Here is a 23,240-nt window from a genome sequence, read left to right as displayed (position 1 = left end):
TTCAACATATTTGATGTTGGATAGTGCCATCAAACATAAAAAGGCATTTTCTTCTCTTCAATTGAATGATAATAATTATAAATATTGTCTTTCAAGTGAAGAGTGAAAAAGAGGAGAAAAAATATGTGAATTTCTTGAGCCATTTTATGATACTACTAATTTGATCTCGGGTTCTTCTTATCTTACATCAAATTTGTACTTTATGCAAGTTTGGAAGATCGAGGTTTTGTTAAATGAGAACTTGTCAAATGAAAATTTGGTGGTAAGTGATACGTGTAAAAGGATGAAAGAGAAGTTTGATAAGTATTGGAATCAATATAGTGTGGTGCTTGCATTTGGGGTTATTTTTGACCCACGAATAAAGTTTTCTATGTTAGAGTTTTTTTATTCGAAGCTTGATGATGATCCTATCAAATGCCAAGAGAAGATGTTGATTGTGAAGACAAAGTTGTATAAACTTTTTGAGCAGTATTCTAACGTCAATCAGACAAGTTCTTCACAACCAAGATCATCTTCTGTAACAATTTCACATACTCAAAGTGGAGGAGAAATTAAAAATAAAGGCAAAAGAATATATGATGTAAGTATTAAAATGATTTATTTATTTTCTGTTTCTTATATTCACTCCTTGGTTTGTTTCTATATATATATATTGCTTTACCATAAGTTAATTGATGTAGGAAATCATGGCATATGAGAGTCAAACCATTAGAAGTGCGGGAAAATCTGAATTAGATCTTTATTTGGAGGAGCCAAAGCTTGAATTTGCATATTATCAAAATTTAGATGTTTTGGAGTATTGGAAGAATCATAAGCATCGATACCCTTCACTTTCATTGATGGCATGCGATATTTTGTCTATCCCCATAACTACGGTTGTATCAGAGTCAACTTTTTCCATTGGTGCTCATGTGCTCACCAAGTACAGAAGTCGCATCCTTCCTGAAAAAGTGCAAGCTCTTATTTGCACGCGTAACTGGTTGCGTGGTTATGTTTATGGTAATTTCACTATTATATATATATATATATGTATGTATATATATATATATGTATATATATATATAAATTTTCTTAAATTGATATATTGGCTTACTTCGTGTCTTTTAGATGCAGATGATGATGAATGTGCAAATTTCAAAACAACTTCATCTCGAGAAAGATCCAATGATGTTGAAATTTTTGATGAAGAAACAGTGGAGGGAGCTATTGTAGAAGATGAAGATTGAATGGAGTTTAATGAGAGAACTTTATAGTATTTGTTTAGTTTCTTCATGTTTGGTTTAAACACTTTACTTTTTATGGATTATGTTGTATGTTTTTTTAATTTTTTTTTTAATGTTTGCAAGTATTTTATGAAACTATTTGACGAAGTATATTTTTCTTGTATGTTTATTATAATGATGTTTAGCAATTTTTTTTTAAAAAAATAAGCGGGTCGGCCCGCGTAACTTGCGGCCCAAGGTGGGTTGGGCTGGGTTGGCCATTTAGAGGCCCGCCAAAATGGTGGGCTGGCCCGCCCCGCCCCGCCTAATGGCGGGTTACGACGCATAGCGGGCTGGCCCACCCCGCCAGCCCGTTTTGACAAGTCTAACTGAAACTCGCGACTCGCGATTTGCCTCTTAATACCCTTAAAAAAATACAATTCATGAACCAATCTATCGAGACTCATCCTAGGACACTATGAAACTGACTCGACTCCATAAAATATCCCAAACGTTCCCAAAGAAACGACGCACCCCACGCAACACAATAAAACCCATAAACTCAAACTTTGACACCAAAATAGTTTTCACGACTACTCGTTCTCCTAAGTGTCTAACGACGTGAAACAAAACGTCAACCACATACCTAAACGCAGCAGCGATCACCCGTCAATCTCCAACGAAGCCTGCAACCATAAAACTTCAAGAACACATCACTATCATATATTTTCAGAAAACGCAGTTTGAGCAGTCCCACGAAAAACGTCATATCTCACTCAACTTTCATCCAAAAATTTTGAATCTTATATCAAATCAAAGGTATCAAAAATTTCTACGTTTCATATGTTGAAAGTTTTTCCAGAAAAGCGACCGAAAAATCTCAGTATTTAAAATGACAGCAAAAATCATTATTTGTGATCCAAAATTCGTTTAAAAATTGATTCAAACATCATCGCTCAAACTTCTATACATCACACGTGTATTTTCACTCAAACTTCTGGGACGGACGTGGCTCGATTTTTCTTGAAGAAAAGTGACGCAAACTTGCTGGGAAATTGAAGAGGGAGGAGCGGCTGCTCTTGCTCTCAAGAACCCTAAGTTTTTACCTCTAAAAATCTGAAATAGGAGTGCAAAAAATTGTGTGTGTGTGTGTGTGTTGCGTGAGTGTGTGTGTAGAAAGGGTGTGTGCGTGAGTTAGGTAGAAATTTAGGGAGTGAAAATTGCTTAATTAAAATTTAACCACTAATTAATGTTAAATCAAGCACTAACTCAACAATTCCTTTATTTGAAATAAAATATACACTAATTTTATAAATTCTCCTTTTCACAAAAATAAAGTGCACAAAGCCAACTTTAAAAGTTTTAAAAATTCTAAACTCACTAAATACATAATTTAGGCTTTAAAAATGCTGAAACTTAATAAATTAATTAATATGCCCCAACCTCAACTTAAAATAAAATACCACATTAAAATTTTGCAAAAAAAATCATCACCGGTATTTTCCTCGATCCCGTCTCGAATAATCGCCTGAAACATGAAACTCGAAAAATATTTTAACGTGCATCACATAAACATAAGTAATTTAAAGTAATGCATTTAAATAAATTATGCATGGCTAAAGCTCATTTTAAATTTAAATAAATGATTTAATATTTAAATAAATACATGAGTTATACGTGTACTGAATTTGGGCACTACACATTTTTCTTTAATAAAGAAAAACTGTTTCAACATAAATTGGGTATAAATAAGCAAGCGTCGTCTAGTTATGATGTAAAATGTTCAATATTGAATTTAAAAGCCCAACACCAAATGCTTAAATAATTACATGATTAATTAATGAACCCAAAAATTACTTTGTGAGCTTGTTCCATGGAAATAAAACTAGCTAGCGGAAGCATATAAATTTGTTAAATATAAGGTGCACAGTAGAACCGTGTATCATGTGGACTCATACCGTTGCACGATGACTCTATTGTGCACGGTGTTGCTAAGAATTCAAATATCTCTTATCAGTATATAAACAATTATCTCTCGAGCACATGTTCGAACTCAATAGAAAAAGAAAATCGAGCATCTGACAACGTATTTTCATATATAAAAAACTATGAGATCACTTCTTTCATTCTGAGATGACGGAATGATAGTACAATTCGAGTCTTTTTTTTCATGTTCCTTCCGAACTCGTATTTTAAGGTTATGAAAATATATTACGAAAATACATCCATACGCTTTTTTCATAGGCAAAAAACCTATACGCGTAGGCCTACGTGTCGATTTCTTATTGGGTGACTCGGGAAATTTTAAACAATCCCACCAGGATAACCCTTCAATCCGAACCAATCCCCACTCTGAACTGATCTTCATTTACTCTGTAATGGCGACCGTTACTTCAGTATCAATCACTGCTATCGCTCAATCATCCGACCGGAAATTCCATACTCTGTTGCCTTTGAATTTCGACGCTGTTAGGTTCCGTGGTGTGGCGTCGTATGATTCGTGCAGTTTTCGTGCTTCGAGTTCGAGTTCCCGTATGGTGGTTCATTGCATGTCCTCTACCACAGGCAGGTTTCAGCTTTTTTTTAATTCAATTTGGTGCTGAATTCTGTTGGTTTTCTGAAATTGCTGCAGGGAGTGTGTGAAGCTTCCCAATGCTTCGTGATAGCGTGATAATTTTCATTACAAAATTTTAGATGTTACGAATTAGTGAAAAGAAGAGATTAAGGAGAAACGTGTACTGTAGCCAACACTGAATTCAGAATTGGATATACAATTTGAAGGCAGTTTATTATTATTTTTTTGGTTTGTTTGTTTGTTATTGGCTTGTTTTTTTTGTTCTATGCTTTTCACATAGAAATTAGATCGATTGAGTTGATAATGACTTTTTGTTTGTGTATAAATTAACGGTCGAGAAGTGCCAAGATGTGGTTCTATTCTGACGACCAGATGACATTTTTAGTGATCTTGTTGTTGCCTCGTATGTTATACTCCAATTGCTGTACTTGCATTTTATTTGCGAGTGTAAATATTTCGTAGGATAATCTATCATTGATTCTTAAACGTGGTAATAATAATTTTACATGATTTTTCTGATTTTCCTCGTTCTTTTCCTGAAAACTTTTTCTTGATGAATTTTTAATTCGGTTTAGGTTTACTCTAGGGTGGCTTCTGAAATTTTATCTGGAAATACTTTACTTTTCAGATGTGCCTCCTGTGTCCGAAACAAAGCTCAATTTCTTGAAGGCTTATAAAAGACCAATTCCAAGTATATACAACACTGTACTGCAAGAGCTGATTGTTCAGCAGCATTTGATGAGATACAAGAGGTCATACCGGTACAATCCAGTGTTTGCACTTGGCTTTGTGACTGTGTATGATCAACTCATGGATGGTTACCCAAGTGATGAGGATCGGGATGCCATTTTCAAAGCTTACATCGAGGCTCTAAAGGAGGATCCTGCTCAATACAGGCAGGTGTAAAATATTTTGCAGTTCATTTGCTATTATCATTTTTGTTTAGTTGGGTTCATTTACTGCTGATGCAACTCAAGTTCAAAATGGATAACTATGCTTCAAAGTTAATGGGTAATTTCAATTTTGATTGTACATTATTTATCTAGAACTATGAGGCGTCTTCTCTGCCACAGACTTGATATTTGTAAATTCTGAATATTATTTAATTTATCAAAACTTTGTCCAAAAGTGTTTTTTTTTCCATATAGAAAAATACCTTTTGCTATCTTTGGGACAGACTTCTCTCGGATTTCAAGCGACTAGTGTAATTTCTTGTAGCATTTTTATACGACAGGGCTGATGCTGTGAAAATAGAAGAATGGGCCCGTGCTCAATCTTCTAGCACTTTAGTTGATTTTGGATCAAGAGAAGGAGAAGTTGAAGGCTATTTGAAAGATATTGCTGAAAGAGCGGGGAGCACAAGAAGTTTCAGCTACAGCCGCTTCTTTGCGGTTGGTCTCTTCCGCCTGCTTGAGTTAGCAAATGCCACTGAGCCAATCGTATTAGAAAAGGTGATATTCTTTGCCTATTGTTGCTACTCTGGTTGTAGGTATTCTTCCGCATAGTGCTCATGAAGTAACTTCCTGAAGGGCACATTTAGCTGAGGATTGAGAAGATGTTTCAGTTCGTGGATGTGTTTGCGAAGCCCGTTAAACATCTCCATATTGGTAATGTGTGCCGAGTCTAGACAAAACCATCATGCGAACAGTCGGTGCCTGATTATTGATGTTTCCAGGAATCATAAAATATGCAAAACCTCAAGCTAAAATTTTGTTTGCCATGAAATTTGATTTTATCGTAAAGTTCATCTCTTGAGAAGTCCCCTTACGGTAAAGCACACACTAGAAAGGTGATGTGGATATGGGAAACGCCCATCTTGCTTTACTTTCTTTCTTAGATCTATTCCGATTGCCCAACAGCTTTCTTTCTTTACGCTTCCGAGTTTTTCATGGGCAACTCAAACTGGAATATGGAAGAACTTTAGATGGGGATGCATCAAGACTTTCCTCATTTCCCTGGCACCATGGTGTATAACCTAGAAGAACAGGCTATTGATGCCTTCTCATTGTTTTAGTTTCCCAGTTCGTAATAGTAAAAGTACCACCTTAGCTTGTTTGTCATCACATTTTTTTAAACCAAAATCAAGACATGGGCTGAGATGGCGGGGCCAATACCATGAGTGAGTTTATTGAAATCACCAAATCAGTTTATTAATAAAAACATAAATTGCCGTGCAACTGAGGAAATATGAATGTAGCCTCCGGCCATTATTATCACATTAAAGAGAATAAAATCATACAAATGAGTATTTGCGTTCAGTGTAATGTTATATATTTTTTATGCTTGGCAGCTTTGTGCCGCTCTAAATGTGAATAAGAAAAGCGTTGATCGGGATCTTGATGTCTATCGCAATTTGCTTTCCAAACTGGTTCAAGCAAAAGAACTTTTAAAAGAGTATGTCGACAGGTATAAGGTTCTCTTCGTCAAATGTCTTAATATTAGCTGTTCATCCATTGTATAAATGCGTTAAATTAATTTGGACTGGTTATTCCTTTTGCTACTCCTAGAATTCGTTTTTTTTATAGGTTTATTTTCTTTTTTCAATTAATTTAGCAAGGATATCGATTCAAGTGTAAATTACTTCCTCATTCTCAGGCTGCTTATTTCTACTTATCATTTTATGATTTTCCTTTTGGAGTTTATTATACCTGTATTCATCAATATGCTTGTCAGTGGCACAAGCTTAATAAGCTTTCTCCTCGCAAATTAGCATGCCCTTTTAATAACACATCCTCCACTTATATTTGGTTTCAGGGAGAAAAAGAAAATCGAAGAACGGGCGGAAGAATCTAAGAAGGCTAACGAGGCTGTCAAAAAATTTTCAGTTGAGTACCAATCTGCGGACCGGTAAATAGTACGCTTCTGTTACATGCAAACGACCGCGGAGAAGAATGACATGGATCAACTCTAAGACAAGCGTTTTATTATCCAAAGTTCAAGTAGATGTTAGAATAGAGGCCACATCAGGTGAGAAGACTTTGGAATCTGGAGGTTTTACGTACATCCTGATGATATTATCGACTGCTAGCATCTATAGAACCTTGTATTTTTATTTTTTTTGTGTACAATGTAATTTAATTTTAATATGTTGAATGGCATTCACTATCAAAAGGAATTTCAGTATGTCATTTAGCTTTTTAGCCAAGAACCCTATATATTGAGGACGATGCACCAAATTGCTTTCGATACCTAGCGTCAGAGCTAGAAAATTATTAATGGAATGTGAAAAATAGAAGTTCAAAACTTTCTAAAACATACAGGAGAACTAAATCACTTTTTTCTTTTCAGTATAGGAAAATATACATGTCCATAGAAAAACTTATGAAGAAGGGGAGTTATGGTTCCTGCTGAACCTTCTCAGCTACTGCAGATGCCCCCTCGAAGCATGGGTTACAAAATGCCTCCTACTTCCTGCGGCTTGAGTAATCGCATTGGCCTTCCATGTTCTTTTGTATAGTCTAAGAGCTTGTTTAGATGGGCAGAATTAGTATCACAGAAGTATATTAACAAGTAAGCAACTTGAAAAAGGTATGCGTTCCTTTCGCTACACTTGGTACATGCATGCATCTTATAGCCAAGCACGTTTGTGTAAACCCACACACTGGTATTTCACATTACTCCTACTAAGTGCATATGAACTCGTAATAGTATGCATATGATGTCTTTTGGCCATCTTCTGCAATGTATTTCGCCATTGCCACTAGATTTCCAATTTGAATATCACTCAGCAAGATTAAATCAGTCAATTGAAAGGTATGTCGTTTTATTTCTTGCTTTCTTATTGTCCTATGACACAAATACCTTTTGGGTCAGGAATGCAGCAAAGTTGGGGAGTTGAATGATCATTAATCGATAAGCACGTCTCATCCCTCTGAGTGGAAAACTAGGAAGAGGAAACCATAAGCAGAGGACATTGATGCATGCATATCTACAAGAATCCTGATTTCAGAATATCAAATCGGCTAAATTAGGAGAAATCAAATTCCATGGTACCTAAACAGTACAAAACTTGCTACAAGCCATCTTCTTTGCGAGTACTCCTGCATAATGTATCACTGGACTGCAAGAATAACCAGGAAACATAACAAAATGAATAGACATTTAGTGCTTCAACCACAGATCAAATTTTTTTTATCAAATAAAGAGTTAAGAACAACTTACGGAGCAGTGAAAATGTGCTTGATCAGGCTATCTTCTGCATCATCAAATGGCCTACCTGGTGCATCAGAAAATATTTTTCCTCTAATATCCCTTTAAAAGAGATCCCTCATTTCACCAGTTGTCAGCACATGAACAACTTCCATCCCTAAAATGATGAAAACGTTGGACATCTCTGACAATTATCATTCTCTTTGTGGCCTTTGAGATATATTTAGCAGCAGAATGACAATCATCACACATTCTTAGGTTTTTGATCACACGGATTGGTGTTCCTGGAGGTGTTTTCATCAGTCCATATGATATAGCTAACTTCTCACTATGGTAACTGAGATAATCCTCTTTTTGTTCGTCTTCCACATCGTGCAACTCAGAAGCTGTATCTGGAAGATAACCTAGAGATTTAATCTCAGCCAACAGTTTATTTACATTTTCACGAATCTGAACGGATTCCAAATGTTTGTTATCGTCTGAAACAAATATATGCGTGTCATTTCTTATTTCTATCCAGCTCAGTCCAGGCTCTTTCTTTATCTTCCTTTCTCTCGTCACCTTTCGTACTACCACCACTTTATCCCATCTCTTTGCTTTCGAATGCAGATTTGACATCAAGATATACGTTCCTACATCATTGGGGTTCATATGCAGTACAATTTCTGCAACTCTTTTTCCCAAACCATAATTCCGGTGAACATAACATGCATTAAGCAAAGTTCTCCACGCAACGACATCCCATCTTATTGGTTTTGATCTCATAAAGTTATCAGCCTCATCAAGCCTTCCTGCCCTGCACAGAAGCCCCACAATACAGGTGTAATGCTCTAATCCAGGTTCAATGCCGATCTCTGGCATCATATGATCCATATAGTAAAACCCTTCATCTACCCTACCTAAGGAGGCACAAGCAGATAGCACCCCAACAAAAGTTACATAATTTGGTCTTTGTTTTGCTGCTAACATCTGTTGAAACACAGTCAAGGCCTCCTCACCAAGTCCGTGGTTGGAGCAACCAGAAATCATTGAGTTCCAAGATATGACATCCGGAAATAAGATAAGTCTGAAAGCACTTTGGGCATCTTCAATTAGGCCACACCTCGAATACATGTAAATCACAGCATTTCCCACATTAGTGTAATAATTCATCCCTATCTTCTCGACGCGTGCATGTAATAATTTACCGCATCCAACAGCTGACAAACCAGCACATGAGTTCAAAAGCACGGCAAACGTGTATTCATTCGGAACAACATCCTCAAGATCTATATGAGCAAGCTGTTTCAGTGCTTCTTCGAAGAGCTCATTCTGCATATAAGCTGATAATAGTGAAGTCCAGGTAACCACATTTTTAGTTTGCAAGCTGTCGAAAACTTTCCTCATGGAATATATTTCACCACATTTTCCATACATATCTAGGGTGGCACTACCAACAAACAAATCACAATCCACACCAATCTTCGATACTATGTTGTGAATCTGTCTGCCCAAATATAAATCCTTGAAGAGAGTACAGAATCCGAAGACATTAACAAATGCTATAGTGTCCCACTCTTTAATCTCGCATTCACCCATCATCATGCCCAGAACATCTGATGCTTCCTTCATATACCCTTGATCTAATAGACCACTTAAAAGAGAATTATAGGTACAAATATCCGATCGAGGAGCAGAATCCAAAACCTGCATAGCCTCTTTCACAGCCGACCACGTTGAATACAACAATACAAGCACATTCTTTATATATGAGTGAATCATCAATCCAGATTTCAGAGCATAGCCATGGCATTGCCGACCTTCATCAAGAAACCCACGTTTAGAACAACACGAAATAACAGTTGCTAGAATAAACTTATTTGGGTCCAGTTTATCCTCTTTGAGCATGTTCCTACACAGCATAAGAACCTCTGCTTCAGAACCGTGGTGCAAATATCCAGCCATTAAACTACCCCATGAAACAATATTCTTTTTCAACATTTTATCAAATAGTTGGCGTGCAGTCACTGTTTCACCAAATTTTGAGTAAAGATTGATCAAAGAGTTCTTCTCAATTACATGGTCTCTTGATAACCGATTGGATATAATCAACTGGGCATGAATGCTTTTACCGAGTTTGAGGTTTTTAACATCTGATGAAGCTTTTAAGAACTTTCTTATGTTCTTGAGGTTTAACATGGCCGGAGTCCGTGAAAGGGGAATTCAAATTTTGACATCACCAAGTCGCAAATTATACCCAATGATCTGCACAAATCAAGAACCTTGGGTACTCTTACCTCTCACGTTTTGCACATTCTGCTCATTCATCGAAGAAGAACAATGAAGTAAGTAACGTTACCTTCGCCCTTTCGATTTCTGTTGTACGTCTTGAATGCTATTTCAGTGAAAATGAATTTGACTGTAAGAGATTCTACGTTAGTAAAATTCCAGTCCAGATAGATGTACATCTTTGATATTCTGCTATTTCGACTGCTATGTCAACCATTTTGCACTGTATTCGACTAAATCAAGATCTTCCCAGATTGGATGTGATGCAATTCTAAGCTAAAATCCCTATCGAGATGCGTTTGATTGCATTTAATATGAATTGTGTCTTGAATATTTTTGTTAACGAATCTTTATGATCATTATCTCTTTTAGATACTTAACATCTTGTGATATGAATAAATCAAAATTAAGTTATTTGTCAATTGTTCTGAAATACGGGAAATTGGGGATCAGTCCCAGCCGTCTTTTTTTTTAGTGTTCAGTCCCTAGGTACTTTTTTAGTACCACATTTCTACATGAAGTGTACCACATTTCCACATGATGTGTACCACAATTTGTATGACATAGTACCACAATTTTGTGGGTAGGGAGTAAACCCAAAAAAATATTTTGATCGGGGATTTTTCACCAACTTCCCCGAAAGAAATACAATACTCACCCATTTTATATTAATATTGATGATAGAATTCTGCATGCGTATCTGTGTTTTGAGGGTCTACATATGATACACGTGCTTCATGTTGAGGTAGAAAAAGAGGACGATGGATCGAACATGTATTTTCCAGCAAGGAAAAATTCAAAAATAAATTGTATTTCTTGCAATCAAGTCGTCTTTCGAATTCAGAGCATTTAAATCTAACATATCCATTTATCATATTCGATGTGTAAATGATAGTTGTACTTGGAAAATTCGCGCTACAAAGATGGAGAAAGACTCACTCTATTTTGTTGTTCGCACGTATTGCAACAAACACACTTGCAACTTGAGTCATAAGCGTAAAAAACATCGACATGCTACTTCTGGTCTAATGTAATCCGTGTTGTTAGATAATTTATGTGAGGCCAAATGACCTTATAACATTAATTATGAAATTATGAGTTGTACAGTAACTCATGATGTACTTAATTGTGATTAGAATTGAAATGAGAGAGTGAAAAATGTTAAATTTTAAAATAGTCAAATATATTTTAAGATAATACATTAAATTTTAAAAATACTCTATTAAAATGTAAAGTGCTTGATAGTAGGAAAATGAGTAAAACACTTGCTCAGCACCGCCTCTTAATTCAATGTAATTTGGCTGATACATATCATTATTTTCGGTCGTACAAATATTGAGAAGGAAAGCGAAGTAGAGGAAATTCGATTTCAAGCCAAAAATAAACTTTGAACCTCATTTTGGGGTGATTCGCAGATTTAGTGCAAGTTTCTCAAGTTATTTCATTTATTGAATATATTAGATAAGTTTAGTCCATCATAAAGTATTTACATAATTAAATTAATTCAAATGTCAAATTGAATTAGTAATGTTGTTCATGGTCGGCTAAACCTCATTTATGAGATCAAATTTTAAATCATAATCAAAGTGTGACCTATCTTGAAATTTATTTCTGCAGAAAATAAATTTACATACCTGTAACTGAAAATGTCTACAACAGAAAAAAATTTAAAGTAACAAACTCCGACTGAAACTGAATTCCTCAATTGATATAACACCCAAACGAGCAGTGTGCTCATGAAACCGTTTGGATGGTAATCCCTTACTAAGCGGATGCGCAACCATGGAGTTTGTACCGATATACTCAATAGACAATTCGTCACTCTCAATTCTTTTTTTTTTAATCAGGAATTTGATACCAATATGTTTTGATTTCATCGACCTCATGTTGTTATTGTAACACATAATTGCTGATTTATTGTCATAAAGTATTCTTAGTGGCCTTTAAATGCCATCAACAATGCGCAATCCCGTAACAAAATTTTTTAGTCATATTCCATGATCGGATGCCTCATAACATGCTACAAACTCAGTTGCCACAGTGGAAGATGTTATAAGAGACTATTTATTACTCTTCCAAGAAATGACACCTCCAACAAAGAGATATATGTGTCCTGACGTAGATTTCATACTATCTTAGCATCCAGTAAAATCAGAGCCAGTATACCCAATGATTCAAGATGATCCAACCTCCGATATATGAGCATGTGATGTTTTTTCTCTGTAGGTACCGTAATATTCTTTTGACCGCTTTCTTATATTCCACTCCTGGATTACTTAGATATCTTCCCAACATTCCTGTCACGTACAACATATTTGGATGTGTACAAACATGAGCATATATAAGACTGCCTACTGCAAATGCATATGGAATATTCTGCATTTCTTTCTCCTCAAAATCATTCTTGGGGCATTGTTTGAGACTAAATTTGTCTCCTTTAGGGTATCCATTTGTGGGGCCCTTAACTCTTAATCGTTATTACAATGCAATTTGATTAGGGTTAATTAATTACAGCGGAAAACATGTTTAAAATTTCTTTACAATGAGCCAAAAATAAGTTATTTGAATACTAAAAATAGTATTTCATCTCACATCATAAAATCTGCCCACACATAATCAAAACAAATCATACAACAACAAATCATATCCTCGGGACATGCCCCGGTATATAGATACATAACATATATACTGGGAAAGACCACGAAACCTCAACTCAAACTGTGACTCCCTCCAGAAGTACCATCTCCGGTCTCTTGATATCCTGGAGTACCTGTCATTGTCCACATATAAAGACAAAAACAGCCCCATCTGGGGTGAGCAAAGCTCAGTCTGAAGCAACCACAATATAAACCACAGATAGCTAAACAATGATATATGATATGCAATGCATGTATGTCGTGGAGGTATCAGGTCAAATGCCCATCCACTGAGCACATGTCAGAGTCAATCGAATCGCTATCAAATCAATGCTCGAGCTGGCACACCGGCTCAATCAGGGATAATCGTATGATAGCGTCGACAAAGCGCCATCAAATCCCAAATCTTAATCAATCATCGAGGTCACAAATGACTATGATTTAAGGGTCATGTAATACCAAACATAGCATTGCGTTCACAAACCCCAGAATCAAATCAAATCATATCGGGGTATCCAAGGATCATAGCTCAATGTGCATGTCATGTATGCCACATCAACTCAACAAATAAGGCATATAGACATGTATCTCAATCCAATCAATCAAACATATATCATATAATACAGATACCTGTCGTATGTTACCCGATCGCAAAATACCTCAATTCTTCGTTTCCAATTGATGTAGCTTGAAGATTTCAGTATAATATTCTATCTACATCAATAACATATTCATTTCAATCAATAACATCATTCAAAATCAACAATATAAGTTTCAAATATCTTTTGAAACTTTGAAATTTCATATCAAATTGAAATCATAACATAATTCAATTCCGACTTCGAATATGAGTTTCTTGTCGGCTATTCTACTACACGTATAGATTTCGACTTCAAATACATGCTATTCCAGCACTTTGATAATTAAAGATGCTGAAATTAGAAGAAACTTACCTCAAAAGGAAGCTCTCGACGCGAGGATTCCGGATATATAATTTGTTTCAAGTTTGGACAACGTTTCGAAGTCGATTAGGACGAAAGAAATCAATTTCCCTTTCTCTTTCTCGAAGCTTCAGCAAAAGGATGAATATATGTACTGAAAACTTATCTTTACCAGCCTTATAACGTGTGCTACAGAGGTATTCGCGCATATGCGCGACCGAACTCGCGCATATGCGCGGGTAGTTCTGCCCGCACACGCAGTTCTGCGCAGATGTGCGTCTTGTTCTGGCCGAAACGCTATTTTAGGTTCCGATTTAGCAAAAGTGGTCAACATAAAAGTTGTAGCTCTATGTCTTGGCTTTCATTTGCCACTAACCTCACTCAATTTGGATATCAGATGCGAGAGTTATGCTCATTCTCCCAACATGTATCAGTGCAGGAACTGCAACGCACACGATACACTTCGGGATGATTTTGCCCATATTTCTAAATGGATTTAGACAAAACTCAAAACATGAAAGTTTTAGTACTATGTATCAGCTTTTCAATGGAATTAATCTCATCCCATTTGGACTAATACTCAGATGATTGTGCCAAAAACCGTAACATGTGTCATTTTTGTATTGCGGTTCAGCATACTTTTCAAACACAAATCAATTTCTAATACAATCTTTCATTATCACCACATATTTTCTCATTTCCATTGTCATGATATACATCATATACGTAATCACATGATAATTTCATTCATTATCGATAATCAACATAAGATTTACGATAATACGATACACGGTCTTTACATTTCCCCCCCACTTAAAAGATTTCGTCCTCGAAATCTCAAGTGTCCATATATACAAAACATTGGTAAACATATCATACGTCACCAGTTATAGTACATATCAAAACTAAAATCAGTAAATGGATCATTATACATTGAATACAATGGAACAAGAGGAATAGAATCAAACAAGTGCGGATATGATTCTCGCATCTTGCTTTCCAATTCCCACGTTGACTCCTCCACACCATGTCGTGTCCATTGCACTCGAACCAGAGGAATCGATTTGTTACGCAATATCTTCTCCTTCCGATCCATAATGAAAACAGGTTGATTAACATAGGAAAGAGAAGGATCAAGTTCAACCTCTTCAGGTGCAAGTACATGTGAGGGATCTGGTTCATACTTTCTCAACATACAAACATGAAACACATCATGAATGGCAGATAAAGCTGGTGGCAATGCCAACCGATAGGCAAGATCTCCAACTCGATCAAGGATCTCGTATGGACCAACATATCGAGGAGATAACTTCCCTCGCATGCCAAATCGAACGGTGCCTCGGAAGGGAGATATTTCTAGAAACACTTTGTCACCTTTCTGGAATTCCAAGGGTCGTCTTCGTTTATTCGCATAACTCGTTTGACGATCCTGAGCGGCTTTCATCCGCTGTCGAATTAACTGAACTTTATCATTCATTTCTTGTATCATTTCAGGTCCAGTCAATTGTCTTTCACCATTTTCATCCCAGAATAACGGTGATCTACATCGTCTCCCATATAAGGCTTCAAACGGTGCCATACCAATGCTCGTTTGGAAACTATTATTATAAGAAAATTCCACCAATGGTAAAGCATCTTGCCATCCCATTCTGAAATCCATCACAATCGCACGTAACATATCCTCTAATGTTTGAATTGTACGCTCAGTTTGGCCATCAGTTTGAGGATGATAAGCAGTACTCATAGCCAAACGCGTACCCATCGCTTCCTGAAAACAACCCCAGAATTTAGAAGCAAACCTGGGATCACGATCAAATACAATTGAGACGGGCACACCGTGCAGTCTCACAATATTCTCGATGTATAAACGGGCCATTCTCTGATAAGGATAAGTCCGCTCATACGGAATGAAATGTGCAGATTTCGAAAGCCGATCAATAAAAACCCAAATAGCATCACAGCCCTTGGGGAACGAGGTAAATGAGTCACAAAGTCCATAGCAATATGTTCCCAATTCCATTTCGGGATTTCGAGACTATGGAGTAATCCTCCCGGTTTCATTCTCTCGGCTTTCACTTGCTGGCAGACCAAGCATTTCAAAATAAACTCAGCAATGTCCTTCTTCATACGTCTATACCAGAATTGGGGTCTCAATGTCAAATACATTTTTCGACCTACAGGGTGAATACTGTATTTGCTACAATGTGCTTCTCGAAGAAGGGCAGATTTCAAATCAGAATTAGCAGGAACTACCAGCCGACCATTAAATCGTAAAGAACCATCAGAAGAAATCTGAAATCCAGACTGATGTCCTGCAGATACAAGTTCTTTCGACTTCTGAATCTGAGCATCGCTTCGTTGGGCTTTTCGGATTTTAAATATCAAGTTCGGCTCAATTTGCAATGCTGAAACAGTGACAGAATTCCAATTCGAGTGAAAAGTCCAACCAGAAGTACATATATCCTCGTGTACTTTGGCGACACAAATAGATGCTAACACAGAATCATGCACCTTACGACTAAGGGCATCCACAGTAACATTCACCGATCCAGGGTGATATTGAATCTCACAATCAAAATCTTTCAGGAGATCCATCCACCTGCGTTGCCTCATGTTCAAATCCGATTGAGAAAAGAGATATTTCAGACTCTTGTGATCTGAATAAATAATAAACTTTTCTCCATACAAATAATGGCGCCAAATCTTCAGAGCAAATACAATGGCGCCCAATTCAAGATCATGAACAGGATAACGTGTTTCATGAGATTTCAATTGACGAGACGCATAAGCAATCACTTTGCCATGTTGCATCAGAACACAGCCCAAACCTTTACCAGACGCATCTGTACACACTACAAATCCTCCGGTACTTGAGGGAATAGTAAGCACAGGTGCTGTGGTCAATCTCGTCTTCAATTCAAGAAAACTAGCTTCACATTCATCTGACCAAATGAATCGCTGATTCTTCTGTGTCAGTTGAGTAATAGGTTTAGCTATTTTCGAAAATCCTTCAATAAAACGACGATAATAACCAGCTAAACCCATGAAGCTACGTATCTCAGGAACATTCGTAGGTCTCGGCCAATTCAATACGGCTTCAACCTTAGCGGGATCAACAGATATTCCATGTCTCGAAATGACGTGGCCTAAAAATACCACTTTATCCATCTAGAATTCGCATTTGGACAATTTAGCATATAAATGTCCATTTACCAGTATCAGATGTTCAACATGCTCCTTTTTCGATTTCGAATATACAAGAATATCATCGATAAATACAATAACGAATCGGTCAAGATAATCACGAAAGACACGATTCATTAAATCCAGAAAGATAGCAGGAGCATTCGTGAGACCGAAAGGCATAACCAAGAATTCATAGTGGCCATACCTGGTACGAAAAGCAGTTGTAGGCACATCTTCTTCTCGAACACGTACTTGATGATACCGAGAACGAAGATCAATCTTCGAGTATACAGAAGTACCCTGAAGCTGATCAAAGAGATCGTCAATACGAGGAAGTGGGTACTTGTTTTTCACAGTAGCCCGATTCAGTTGCCTATAATCGATACACATTCGCATAGTACCGTCTTCCTTTCGAACAAATAAAACTGGAGCTCCCTAAGGTGATACACTCGGTCGAATATATCCCTTGTCGAGAAGATCCTGTAATTGTTCTTTCAATTCTTTCAATTCCAGAGGTGCCATGCGATAAGGAGCTTTCGATATCGGTGCAGTCCCCGTCCCAAGATCAATACTAAACTCAACTTCTCGATGAGGAGGAAAATCAGGAATCTCATCGGGAAATACATCCGGGAATTCTTTCGCAACAGGAATATCAGATAAAGAAGGCTCCTTCTTAGAGACATCAATAGCGTAGATAAGATAACCCTCATCCCCGCTAAACAAAAATCGAGACATTTCCAGAGAGGATACCAAAGGAATTTTGGCTTGGTAACCCTTGCCATAAAAATTCCACTTGGGTCCATCAATAGGTCGACATCGAACCACTCCATGAAAACAATCAACAGTAGCTCGATTTGTTGTCAAGATATCCATGCCAACAATACAATCAAAGTCGTGCATTGGGAGGACAATCAAATTCAAGAACATCACATTATCCTCATATATCAATACACAATTATGCACAACTTGCTGAGACAAAATAATCTTTCCTGCTGGCGTGGCTATCGACAAAACATCATACAACGGGGTGCACTCAATACCATGAGATGCAACAAATGCATGAGATATGAATGAGTGAGATGCTCCTGTATCAAATACAACACGTGCAGGATAATCGCAAAGAATGCAAATACCTGCAATCACACCACCAGGAGCTTCTTTCGCCTGATCCTCAGTCATAGCATACACTCGAACTTGAGGAGGAACCTGGGCAGTCTGACCACTTGGTCCTCGATATCGTGGGACACTCGACTGCTGAAAAGATGGAACAGGAACAGCAGGTCTCAACATGCTAGGGCCACCTCTAAATCCTGGCTGGGGTTGAGAAGAAGTCGTACCCCTGTTCGGACATACACGAGAAAAATGGCCTTCCTGTCCACAATGATAACAAGTACCAAACATACCTCGACACTACTCGATAGTATGTTTGCCTCCACAATAACTACAATAAGGAGCAATCACGGGACTCCCTCTCTGGGATCCACTGGAACTCGAAGAAGAAGAAGAAACAGTGGAACCAGTCTTCTTAAACTTCTTACCCCTTGGACGCAATACAGGCTGCTGAGCTGACACTGGTGGTGGAGGAGTATACTGTGGACCTCCTCGCCTGAGTCCAGCCTCAGCTGCCTTGGCTCGTTCAACTACCTCTGCGTAGCTGGTAGGCAATCCAGAAACAACAAAAGTATATAAAGCAGGATGTAAACCATTTACAAACCTATTATATTTTGCCTTCGCATTTCCAGCTACGTGAGGTGCATACTTCAACAGTGTAGAAAACTTCGAAGCATATTCTGCAACAGTCATCGTTCCCTGCTGCAGACTATTGAATTCATTCTCCTGAGCAGTATAATAAGAAGGAGGGGAATACTGCTCTAAAAACTGGGCCTTGAAGACATCCCATGTGTCTTCAATCCCGGCCTCTTTTAGTCCAATCTCAGCGGCTTCCCACCAAGATTTTGCTCGGTCTTTCAGTTGGTAGAGAGCAAGTTTAATTCGCCGAGCCTTAGAGTATTCAACAATATTAAACAGATGCTCGATATCCTTCAACCAAGCCTCCGCTCTTTTTGCACTCTCAGTGCCAAAGAACCTCGGTGGTTTCAGATCCTGGAATCGAGCCATTACTACATCCATGGACAACCCTTCAAATTGTCCAGCTATTCTCTCAGTACTGCTACTCGCAGTTTCATTTGTGGGATCCATCTACAAATCAAATGATGAATATCACATTTCATATCAATTTCACATCATCACCATCTCATATCATCAATCTCATCAGATACTTACTCAAATCAAATCAAGTAAGAGCAAGTAATACAAATAATTCAAACACAAACGCACAATTCATTTGTGCCTATTCAAGTATACACAAGACTCAATCGAGCATTCCCAGCTATGCTCTGATACCACTCCGTGTGGTGCCCTTAACTCCTAATCGTTATTACAATGCAATTTAATTAGGGTTAATTTATTACAGCGGAAAACAGGTTTAAAATTTCTTTACAATGAGCCCAAAATAAGTTATTTGAATACTAAAAATAGTATTTCATCTCACATCATAAAATCTGCCAACACATAATCAAAACAAATCATACAACAACAAATCATATCCTCGGGACATGCCCCGGTATATAGATACATAACATATATACTGGGAAAGACCATGAAACCTCCACTCAAACTATGACTCCCTCCAGAAGTACCATCTCCGGTCTCCTGATATCCTGGAGTACCTGTCATTGTCCACATACAATGACAAAAACAGCCCCATCTGGGGTGAGCAAAGCTCAGTCTGAAGCAACCACAATATATACCACAGATATCTAAACAATGATATATGATATGCAATGCATGTATGTCGTGGAGGTATCAGGTCAAATGCCCATCCACTGAGCACATGTCAGAGTCAATCGAATCGCTATCAAATCAATGCTCGAGCTGGCACACCGGCCTCAATCAGGGATAATCGTATGATAGCGTCGACAAAGCGCCATCAAATCCCAAATCTCAATCAATCATCGGGGCCACAAATGACTATGCTTTAAGGGTCATGTAATACCAAACATAGCATTGTGTTCACAAACCCCAGAATCAAATCAAATCATATCAGGGTATCCAAGGATCATAGCTCAACGTGCATGTCATGTATGCCACATCAACTCAACAAATAAGGCATATAGACATGTATCTCAATCCAATCAATCAAACATATATCATATAATACAGATACCTGTCGTATGTTACCCGGTCGCAAAATACCTCAATTCTTCGTTTCCAATTGATGTAGCTTGAAGATTTCGGTATAATATTCTATCTACATCAATAACATATTCATTTCAATCAATAACATCATTCAAAATCAACAATATAAGTTTCAAATATCTTTTGAAACTTTGAAATTTCATATCAAATTGAAATCATAACATAATTCAATTCCGACTTCGAATATGTGTTTCTTGTCGGCTATTCTACTACACGTATAGATTTCGACTTCAAATACATGCTATTCCAGCACTTTGATAATTAAAGATGCTGAAATTAGAAGAAACTTACCTCAAAAGGAAGCTCTCAATGCGAGGATTTCGGATATATAATTTGTTTCAAGTTTGGACAACGTTTCAAAGTCGATTAGGACGAAAGAAATCAATTTCCCTTTCTCTTTCTCGAAGCTTCACCAAAAGGATGAATATATGTACTGAAAACTTATCTTTACCATCCTTATAACGTGTGCTACAGAGGTATTCGCGCATATGCGCGCCCGAACTCGCGCATATGCGCGGGTAGTTCTGCCCGCGCGCGCAGTTCTGCGCAGATGCGCGTCTTGTTCTGGCCGAAACGCTATTTTAGGTTCCGATTTAGCAAAAGTGGTCAACATAAAAGTTGTAGCTCTATGTCTTGGATTTCATTTGCCACTAACTTCACTCAATTTGAATATCGGATGCGAGAGTTATGCTCATTCTCCCAAAATGTGTCAGTGAAGGAACTGCAACGCACACGATACACTTCGGGAAGATTTTGCCCATATTTCTAAATGGATTTAGACAAAACTCAAAACATGAAAGTTTTAGTACTATATATCAGCTTTCCAATGGAATTAATCTCATCCCATTTGGACTAATACTCAGATGATTATGCCAAAAACCGTAACATGTGTTATTTTTGTATTGCGGTTCAGCATACTTTTCAAACACAAATCAATTTCTAATACAATCTTTCATTATCACCACATATTTTCTCATTTCCATTGTCATGATATACATCATATACGTAATCACATGATAATTTCATGCATTATCGATAATCAACATAAGATTTACGATAATACGATACACGGTCCTTACACCATTGGTTTACAGTCTTGCATCCCTTATCTCTTGAGAACTTTCTTGATATAGCATTTCTGTGATAATCCAAGAATATCTCGAGTGCAATCCTGATGTATCTAGATATTCAGTACTAAGATGCATCACCAAGATCTTTCATATCAAAATTTTTAGCTAGAAATCTCTTGGTGTCATGCAACAACTCTACATCGTTGTTAGCAAATAGAATGTCATCAACATATAAAACCAAACAAATATGTTTACACCCATTGAAATCTGGAATGAGAAGATCTCTAATATTGTTTTCCTGTATTGTTTCTTGGTCAAAGTTAGGATTGTGATTCTGATCAATGTCTAAGACGCCTGTGAGAATATTTACATATTCATCTTCAAATAAAATATATCTTACTTTATCTCCCCCCCGGAAACTCAACATCCTCGAAGAATCGGGCATTTCCTGACTCAAAAATAGATATACTTGTGGGATGATAAAACTTGTACCCCTGGATCTTTTAGAATATCCAATGAAATAACAACTGATCGTCCTCTTATCCAGTTTTTTTATTAGGCTTGTAAGGCCTTGTCTCAACTAGACATCCCCAAACTTGCAAATGCTTAATACTAGGCTTTTTGCCTAACCAAAGTTCATAAAGGGTTTTTGTCGCTTCCTTAGTTGGAATACTGTTAAGGACATACATTGCGATCTTTAGTGCTTCTCCCCAGAGTGGTTCTGGTAAGGTGAAATGATTAATCATACTCATCACCATGTCAGTAAATGTTCTGTTTCGTCTTTCAACAACACCATTCATAGTGGGCGAACCTGACATAATGTACTATGGGACGATACCGCATTGCTCTAGGAATCTAGCAAAAAGTCTGAACGTTATTCACTTGAACTGTCATATCTACCATAGTATTCACCACCACAGTCAGATCTGACACTTTTAATATTTTAGCCAAATTGATTTTCAACTTCAGCTTTATATTTTGAACACATCCAATGACTGATAAATGAAGTTATATCTTGAAAAATCGTCTGTGAACATTAAAAAATACTGTTGACCATTCTAAGAAGCCGAATGAAATTGACCACAAATATCAGTATGTATAAGTTCTAAGATACTTGAACACCTTTTGACTTCAAATATCCTTTTATTGGTTTGTTTTCTTTTTATACAATTTACACAATTATTAAAATTTGTGTAATCTAAAGGTTCGAGAATTTCATCCGTCACAAGTATCCTTATTCTATTTTCAAAGATATGACCCAATCTTTTGTGTCATAAAACAATTGAATTCTCACTTGTTAATTTTCTTTTAGTGCTTATAATTGTTTGCATAGATTCATTAAATGAATAAATAATACCCAAAGAATAAATATTATTGTATCCTAATAAAGAATAAGAACCGACCAATTTTAAATAAAGAAAAAAAACTGAATATTCTATTTCCAAATGAACAAGAATAACCGAATTTGTCCAATGCAGAAATGGAAATCAAATTTCATCTAAAAGACGATACAACAAATGTTTCATAAAGATCCAAATATATTACAGTCTTTAACAATAATCTAAATTTTATATTGCCTCAACTTTAACTTTGTTTCCATCACCAACGTTGACGAATCTTTCAATATCACTTGGTATTCGGCAATTTAGACAACTCTACATAGACACACTAATACGAGTTATGATTTCTTCATCACTGAGAAAAAAACTTACATATAGATCTAAATAAATATGAGTAAACTTACATATAGATCTAAATAAATATGAGTATAATCATAATGAACAGTCAGTCGAAAGAAAAATATCAAGAAATCAACAAATCCAACTACAGGCAAATAAGTCAACATAAATGTCACATGGTCGACATTTCATATTATGTATTTTCGTCGAACATAAAAAAGAGAACTTTGAACCGAGTACAAAAGCATTTGAAATAGGTCGAGATATCTAAGTCGA

The 23,240-nt window shown here is 36.9% G+C and overlaps 3 protein-coding genes across 8 annotated transcripts; 2 read left to right on the top strand and 1 right to left on the bottom strand.

Moving 5' to 3' along the window:
- Nucleotides 1-283: 283 nt before the first annotated feature.
- On the top strand, nucleotides 284-1,285 carry LOC140977695 (zinc finger BED domain-containing protein DAYSLEEPER-like). The gene is made up of 3 exons (XM_073442440.1): nucleotides 284-580; nucleotides 681-999; nucleotides 1,108-1,285. Exons 1-3 carry the CDS (start codon nucleotides 284-286, stop codon nucleotides 1,224-1,226), a joined length of 735 nt encoding a protein of 244 aa, XP_073298541.1. The 3' UTR covers nucleotides 1,227-1,285.
- Nucleotides 1,286-3,515: 2,230 nt separating this feature from the next.
- On the top strand, nucleotides 3,516-6,900 carry LOC140976736 (protein THYLAKOID FORMATION1, chloroplastic-like). The gene is made up of 5 exons (XM_073441023.1): nucleotides 3,516-3,767; nucleotides 4,406-4,673; nucleotides 5,012-5,228; nucleotides 6,068-6,183; nucleotides 6,532-6,900. The coding sequence occupies exons 1-5, from the start codon at nucleotides 3,581-3,583 to the stop codon at nucleotides 6,626-6,628; spliced, it is 885 nt and encodes a 294-aa protein (XP_073297124.1). The 5' UTR covers nucleotides 3,516-3,580; the 3' UTR covers nucleotides 6,629-6,900.
- LOC140976735 (pentatricopeptide repeat-containing protein At5g39680) lies at nucleotides 6,824-10,463 on the bottom strand. 6 transcript variants are annotated; one of them, XM_073441019.1, is made up of 3 exons: nucleotides 7,939-10,463; nucleotides 7,579-7,837; nucleotides 6,824-7,242 (listed from the first exon to the last, which is right to left on the bottom strand). In XM_073441019.1, the coding sequence occupies exon 1, from the start codon at nucleotides 10,102-10,104 to the stop codon at nucleotides 8,050-8,052; it is 2,055 nt and encodes a 684-aa protein (XP_073297120.1). In that variant the 5' UTR covers nucleotides 10,105-10,463; the 3' UTR covers nucleotides 6,824-7,242; nucleotides 7,579-7,837; nucleotides 7,939-8,049. The 6 variants fall into 6 exon arrangements, with proteins under 6 accessions (XP_073297120.1, XP_073297121.1, XP_073297118.1 ...); XM_073441020.1 differs by having other exon boundaries at nucleotides 6,824-7,235; XM_073441017.1 differs by having other exon boundaries at nucleotides 6,824-7,705; nucleotides 7,771-7,837.
- Between the last annotated feature and the right edge of the window lie 12,777 nt (nucleotides 10,464-23,240).

This window comes from Primulina huaijiensis, chromosome 5 (assembly GCF_012295235.1).
Source record: "Primulina huaijiensis isolate GDHJ02 chromosome 5, ASM1229523v2, whole genome shotgun sequence".
Taxonomy (NCBI): domain Eukaryota; kingdom Viridiplantae; phylum Streptophyta; class Magnoliopsida; order Lamiales; family Gesneriaceae; genus Primulina; species Primulina huaijiensis.
Note: the sequence above shows the minus strand (reverse complement) of the source record. Positions and strands in the feature narration are given on the sequence as shown.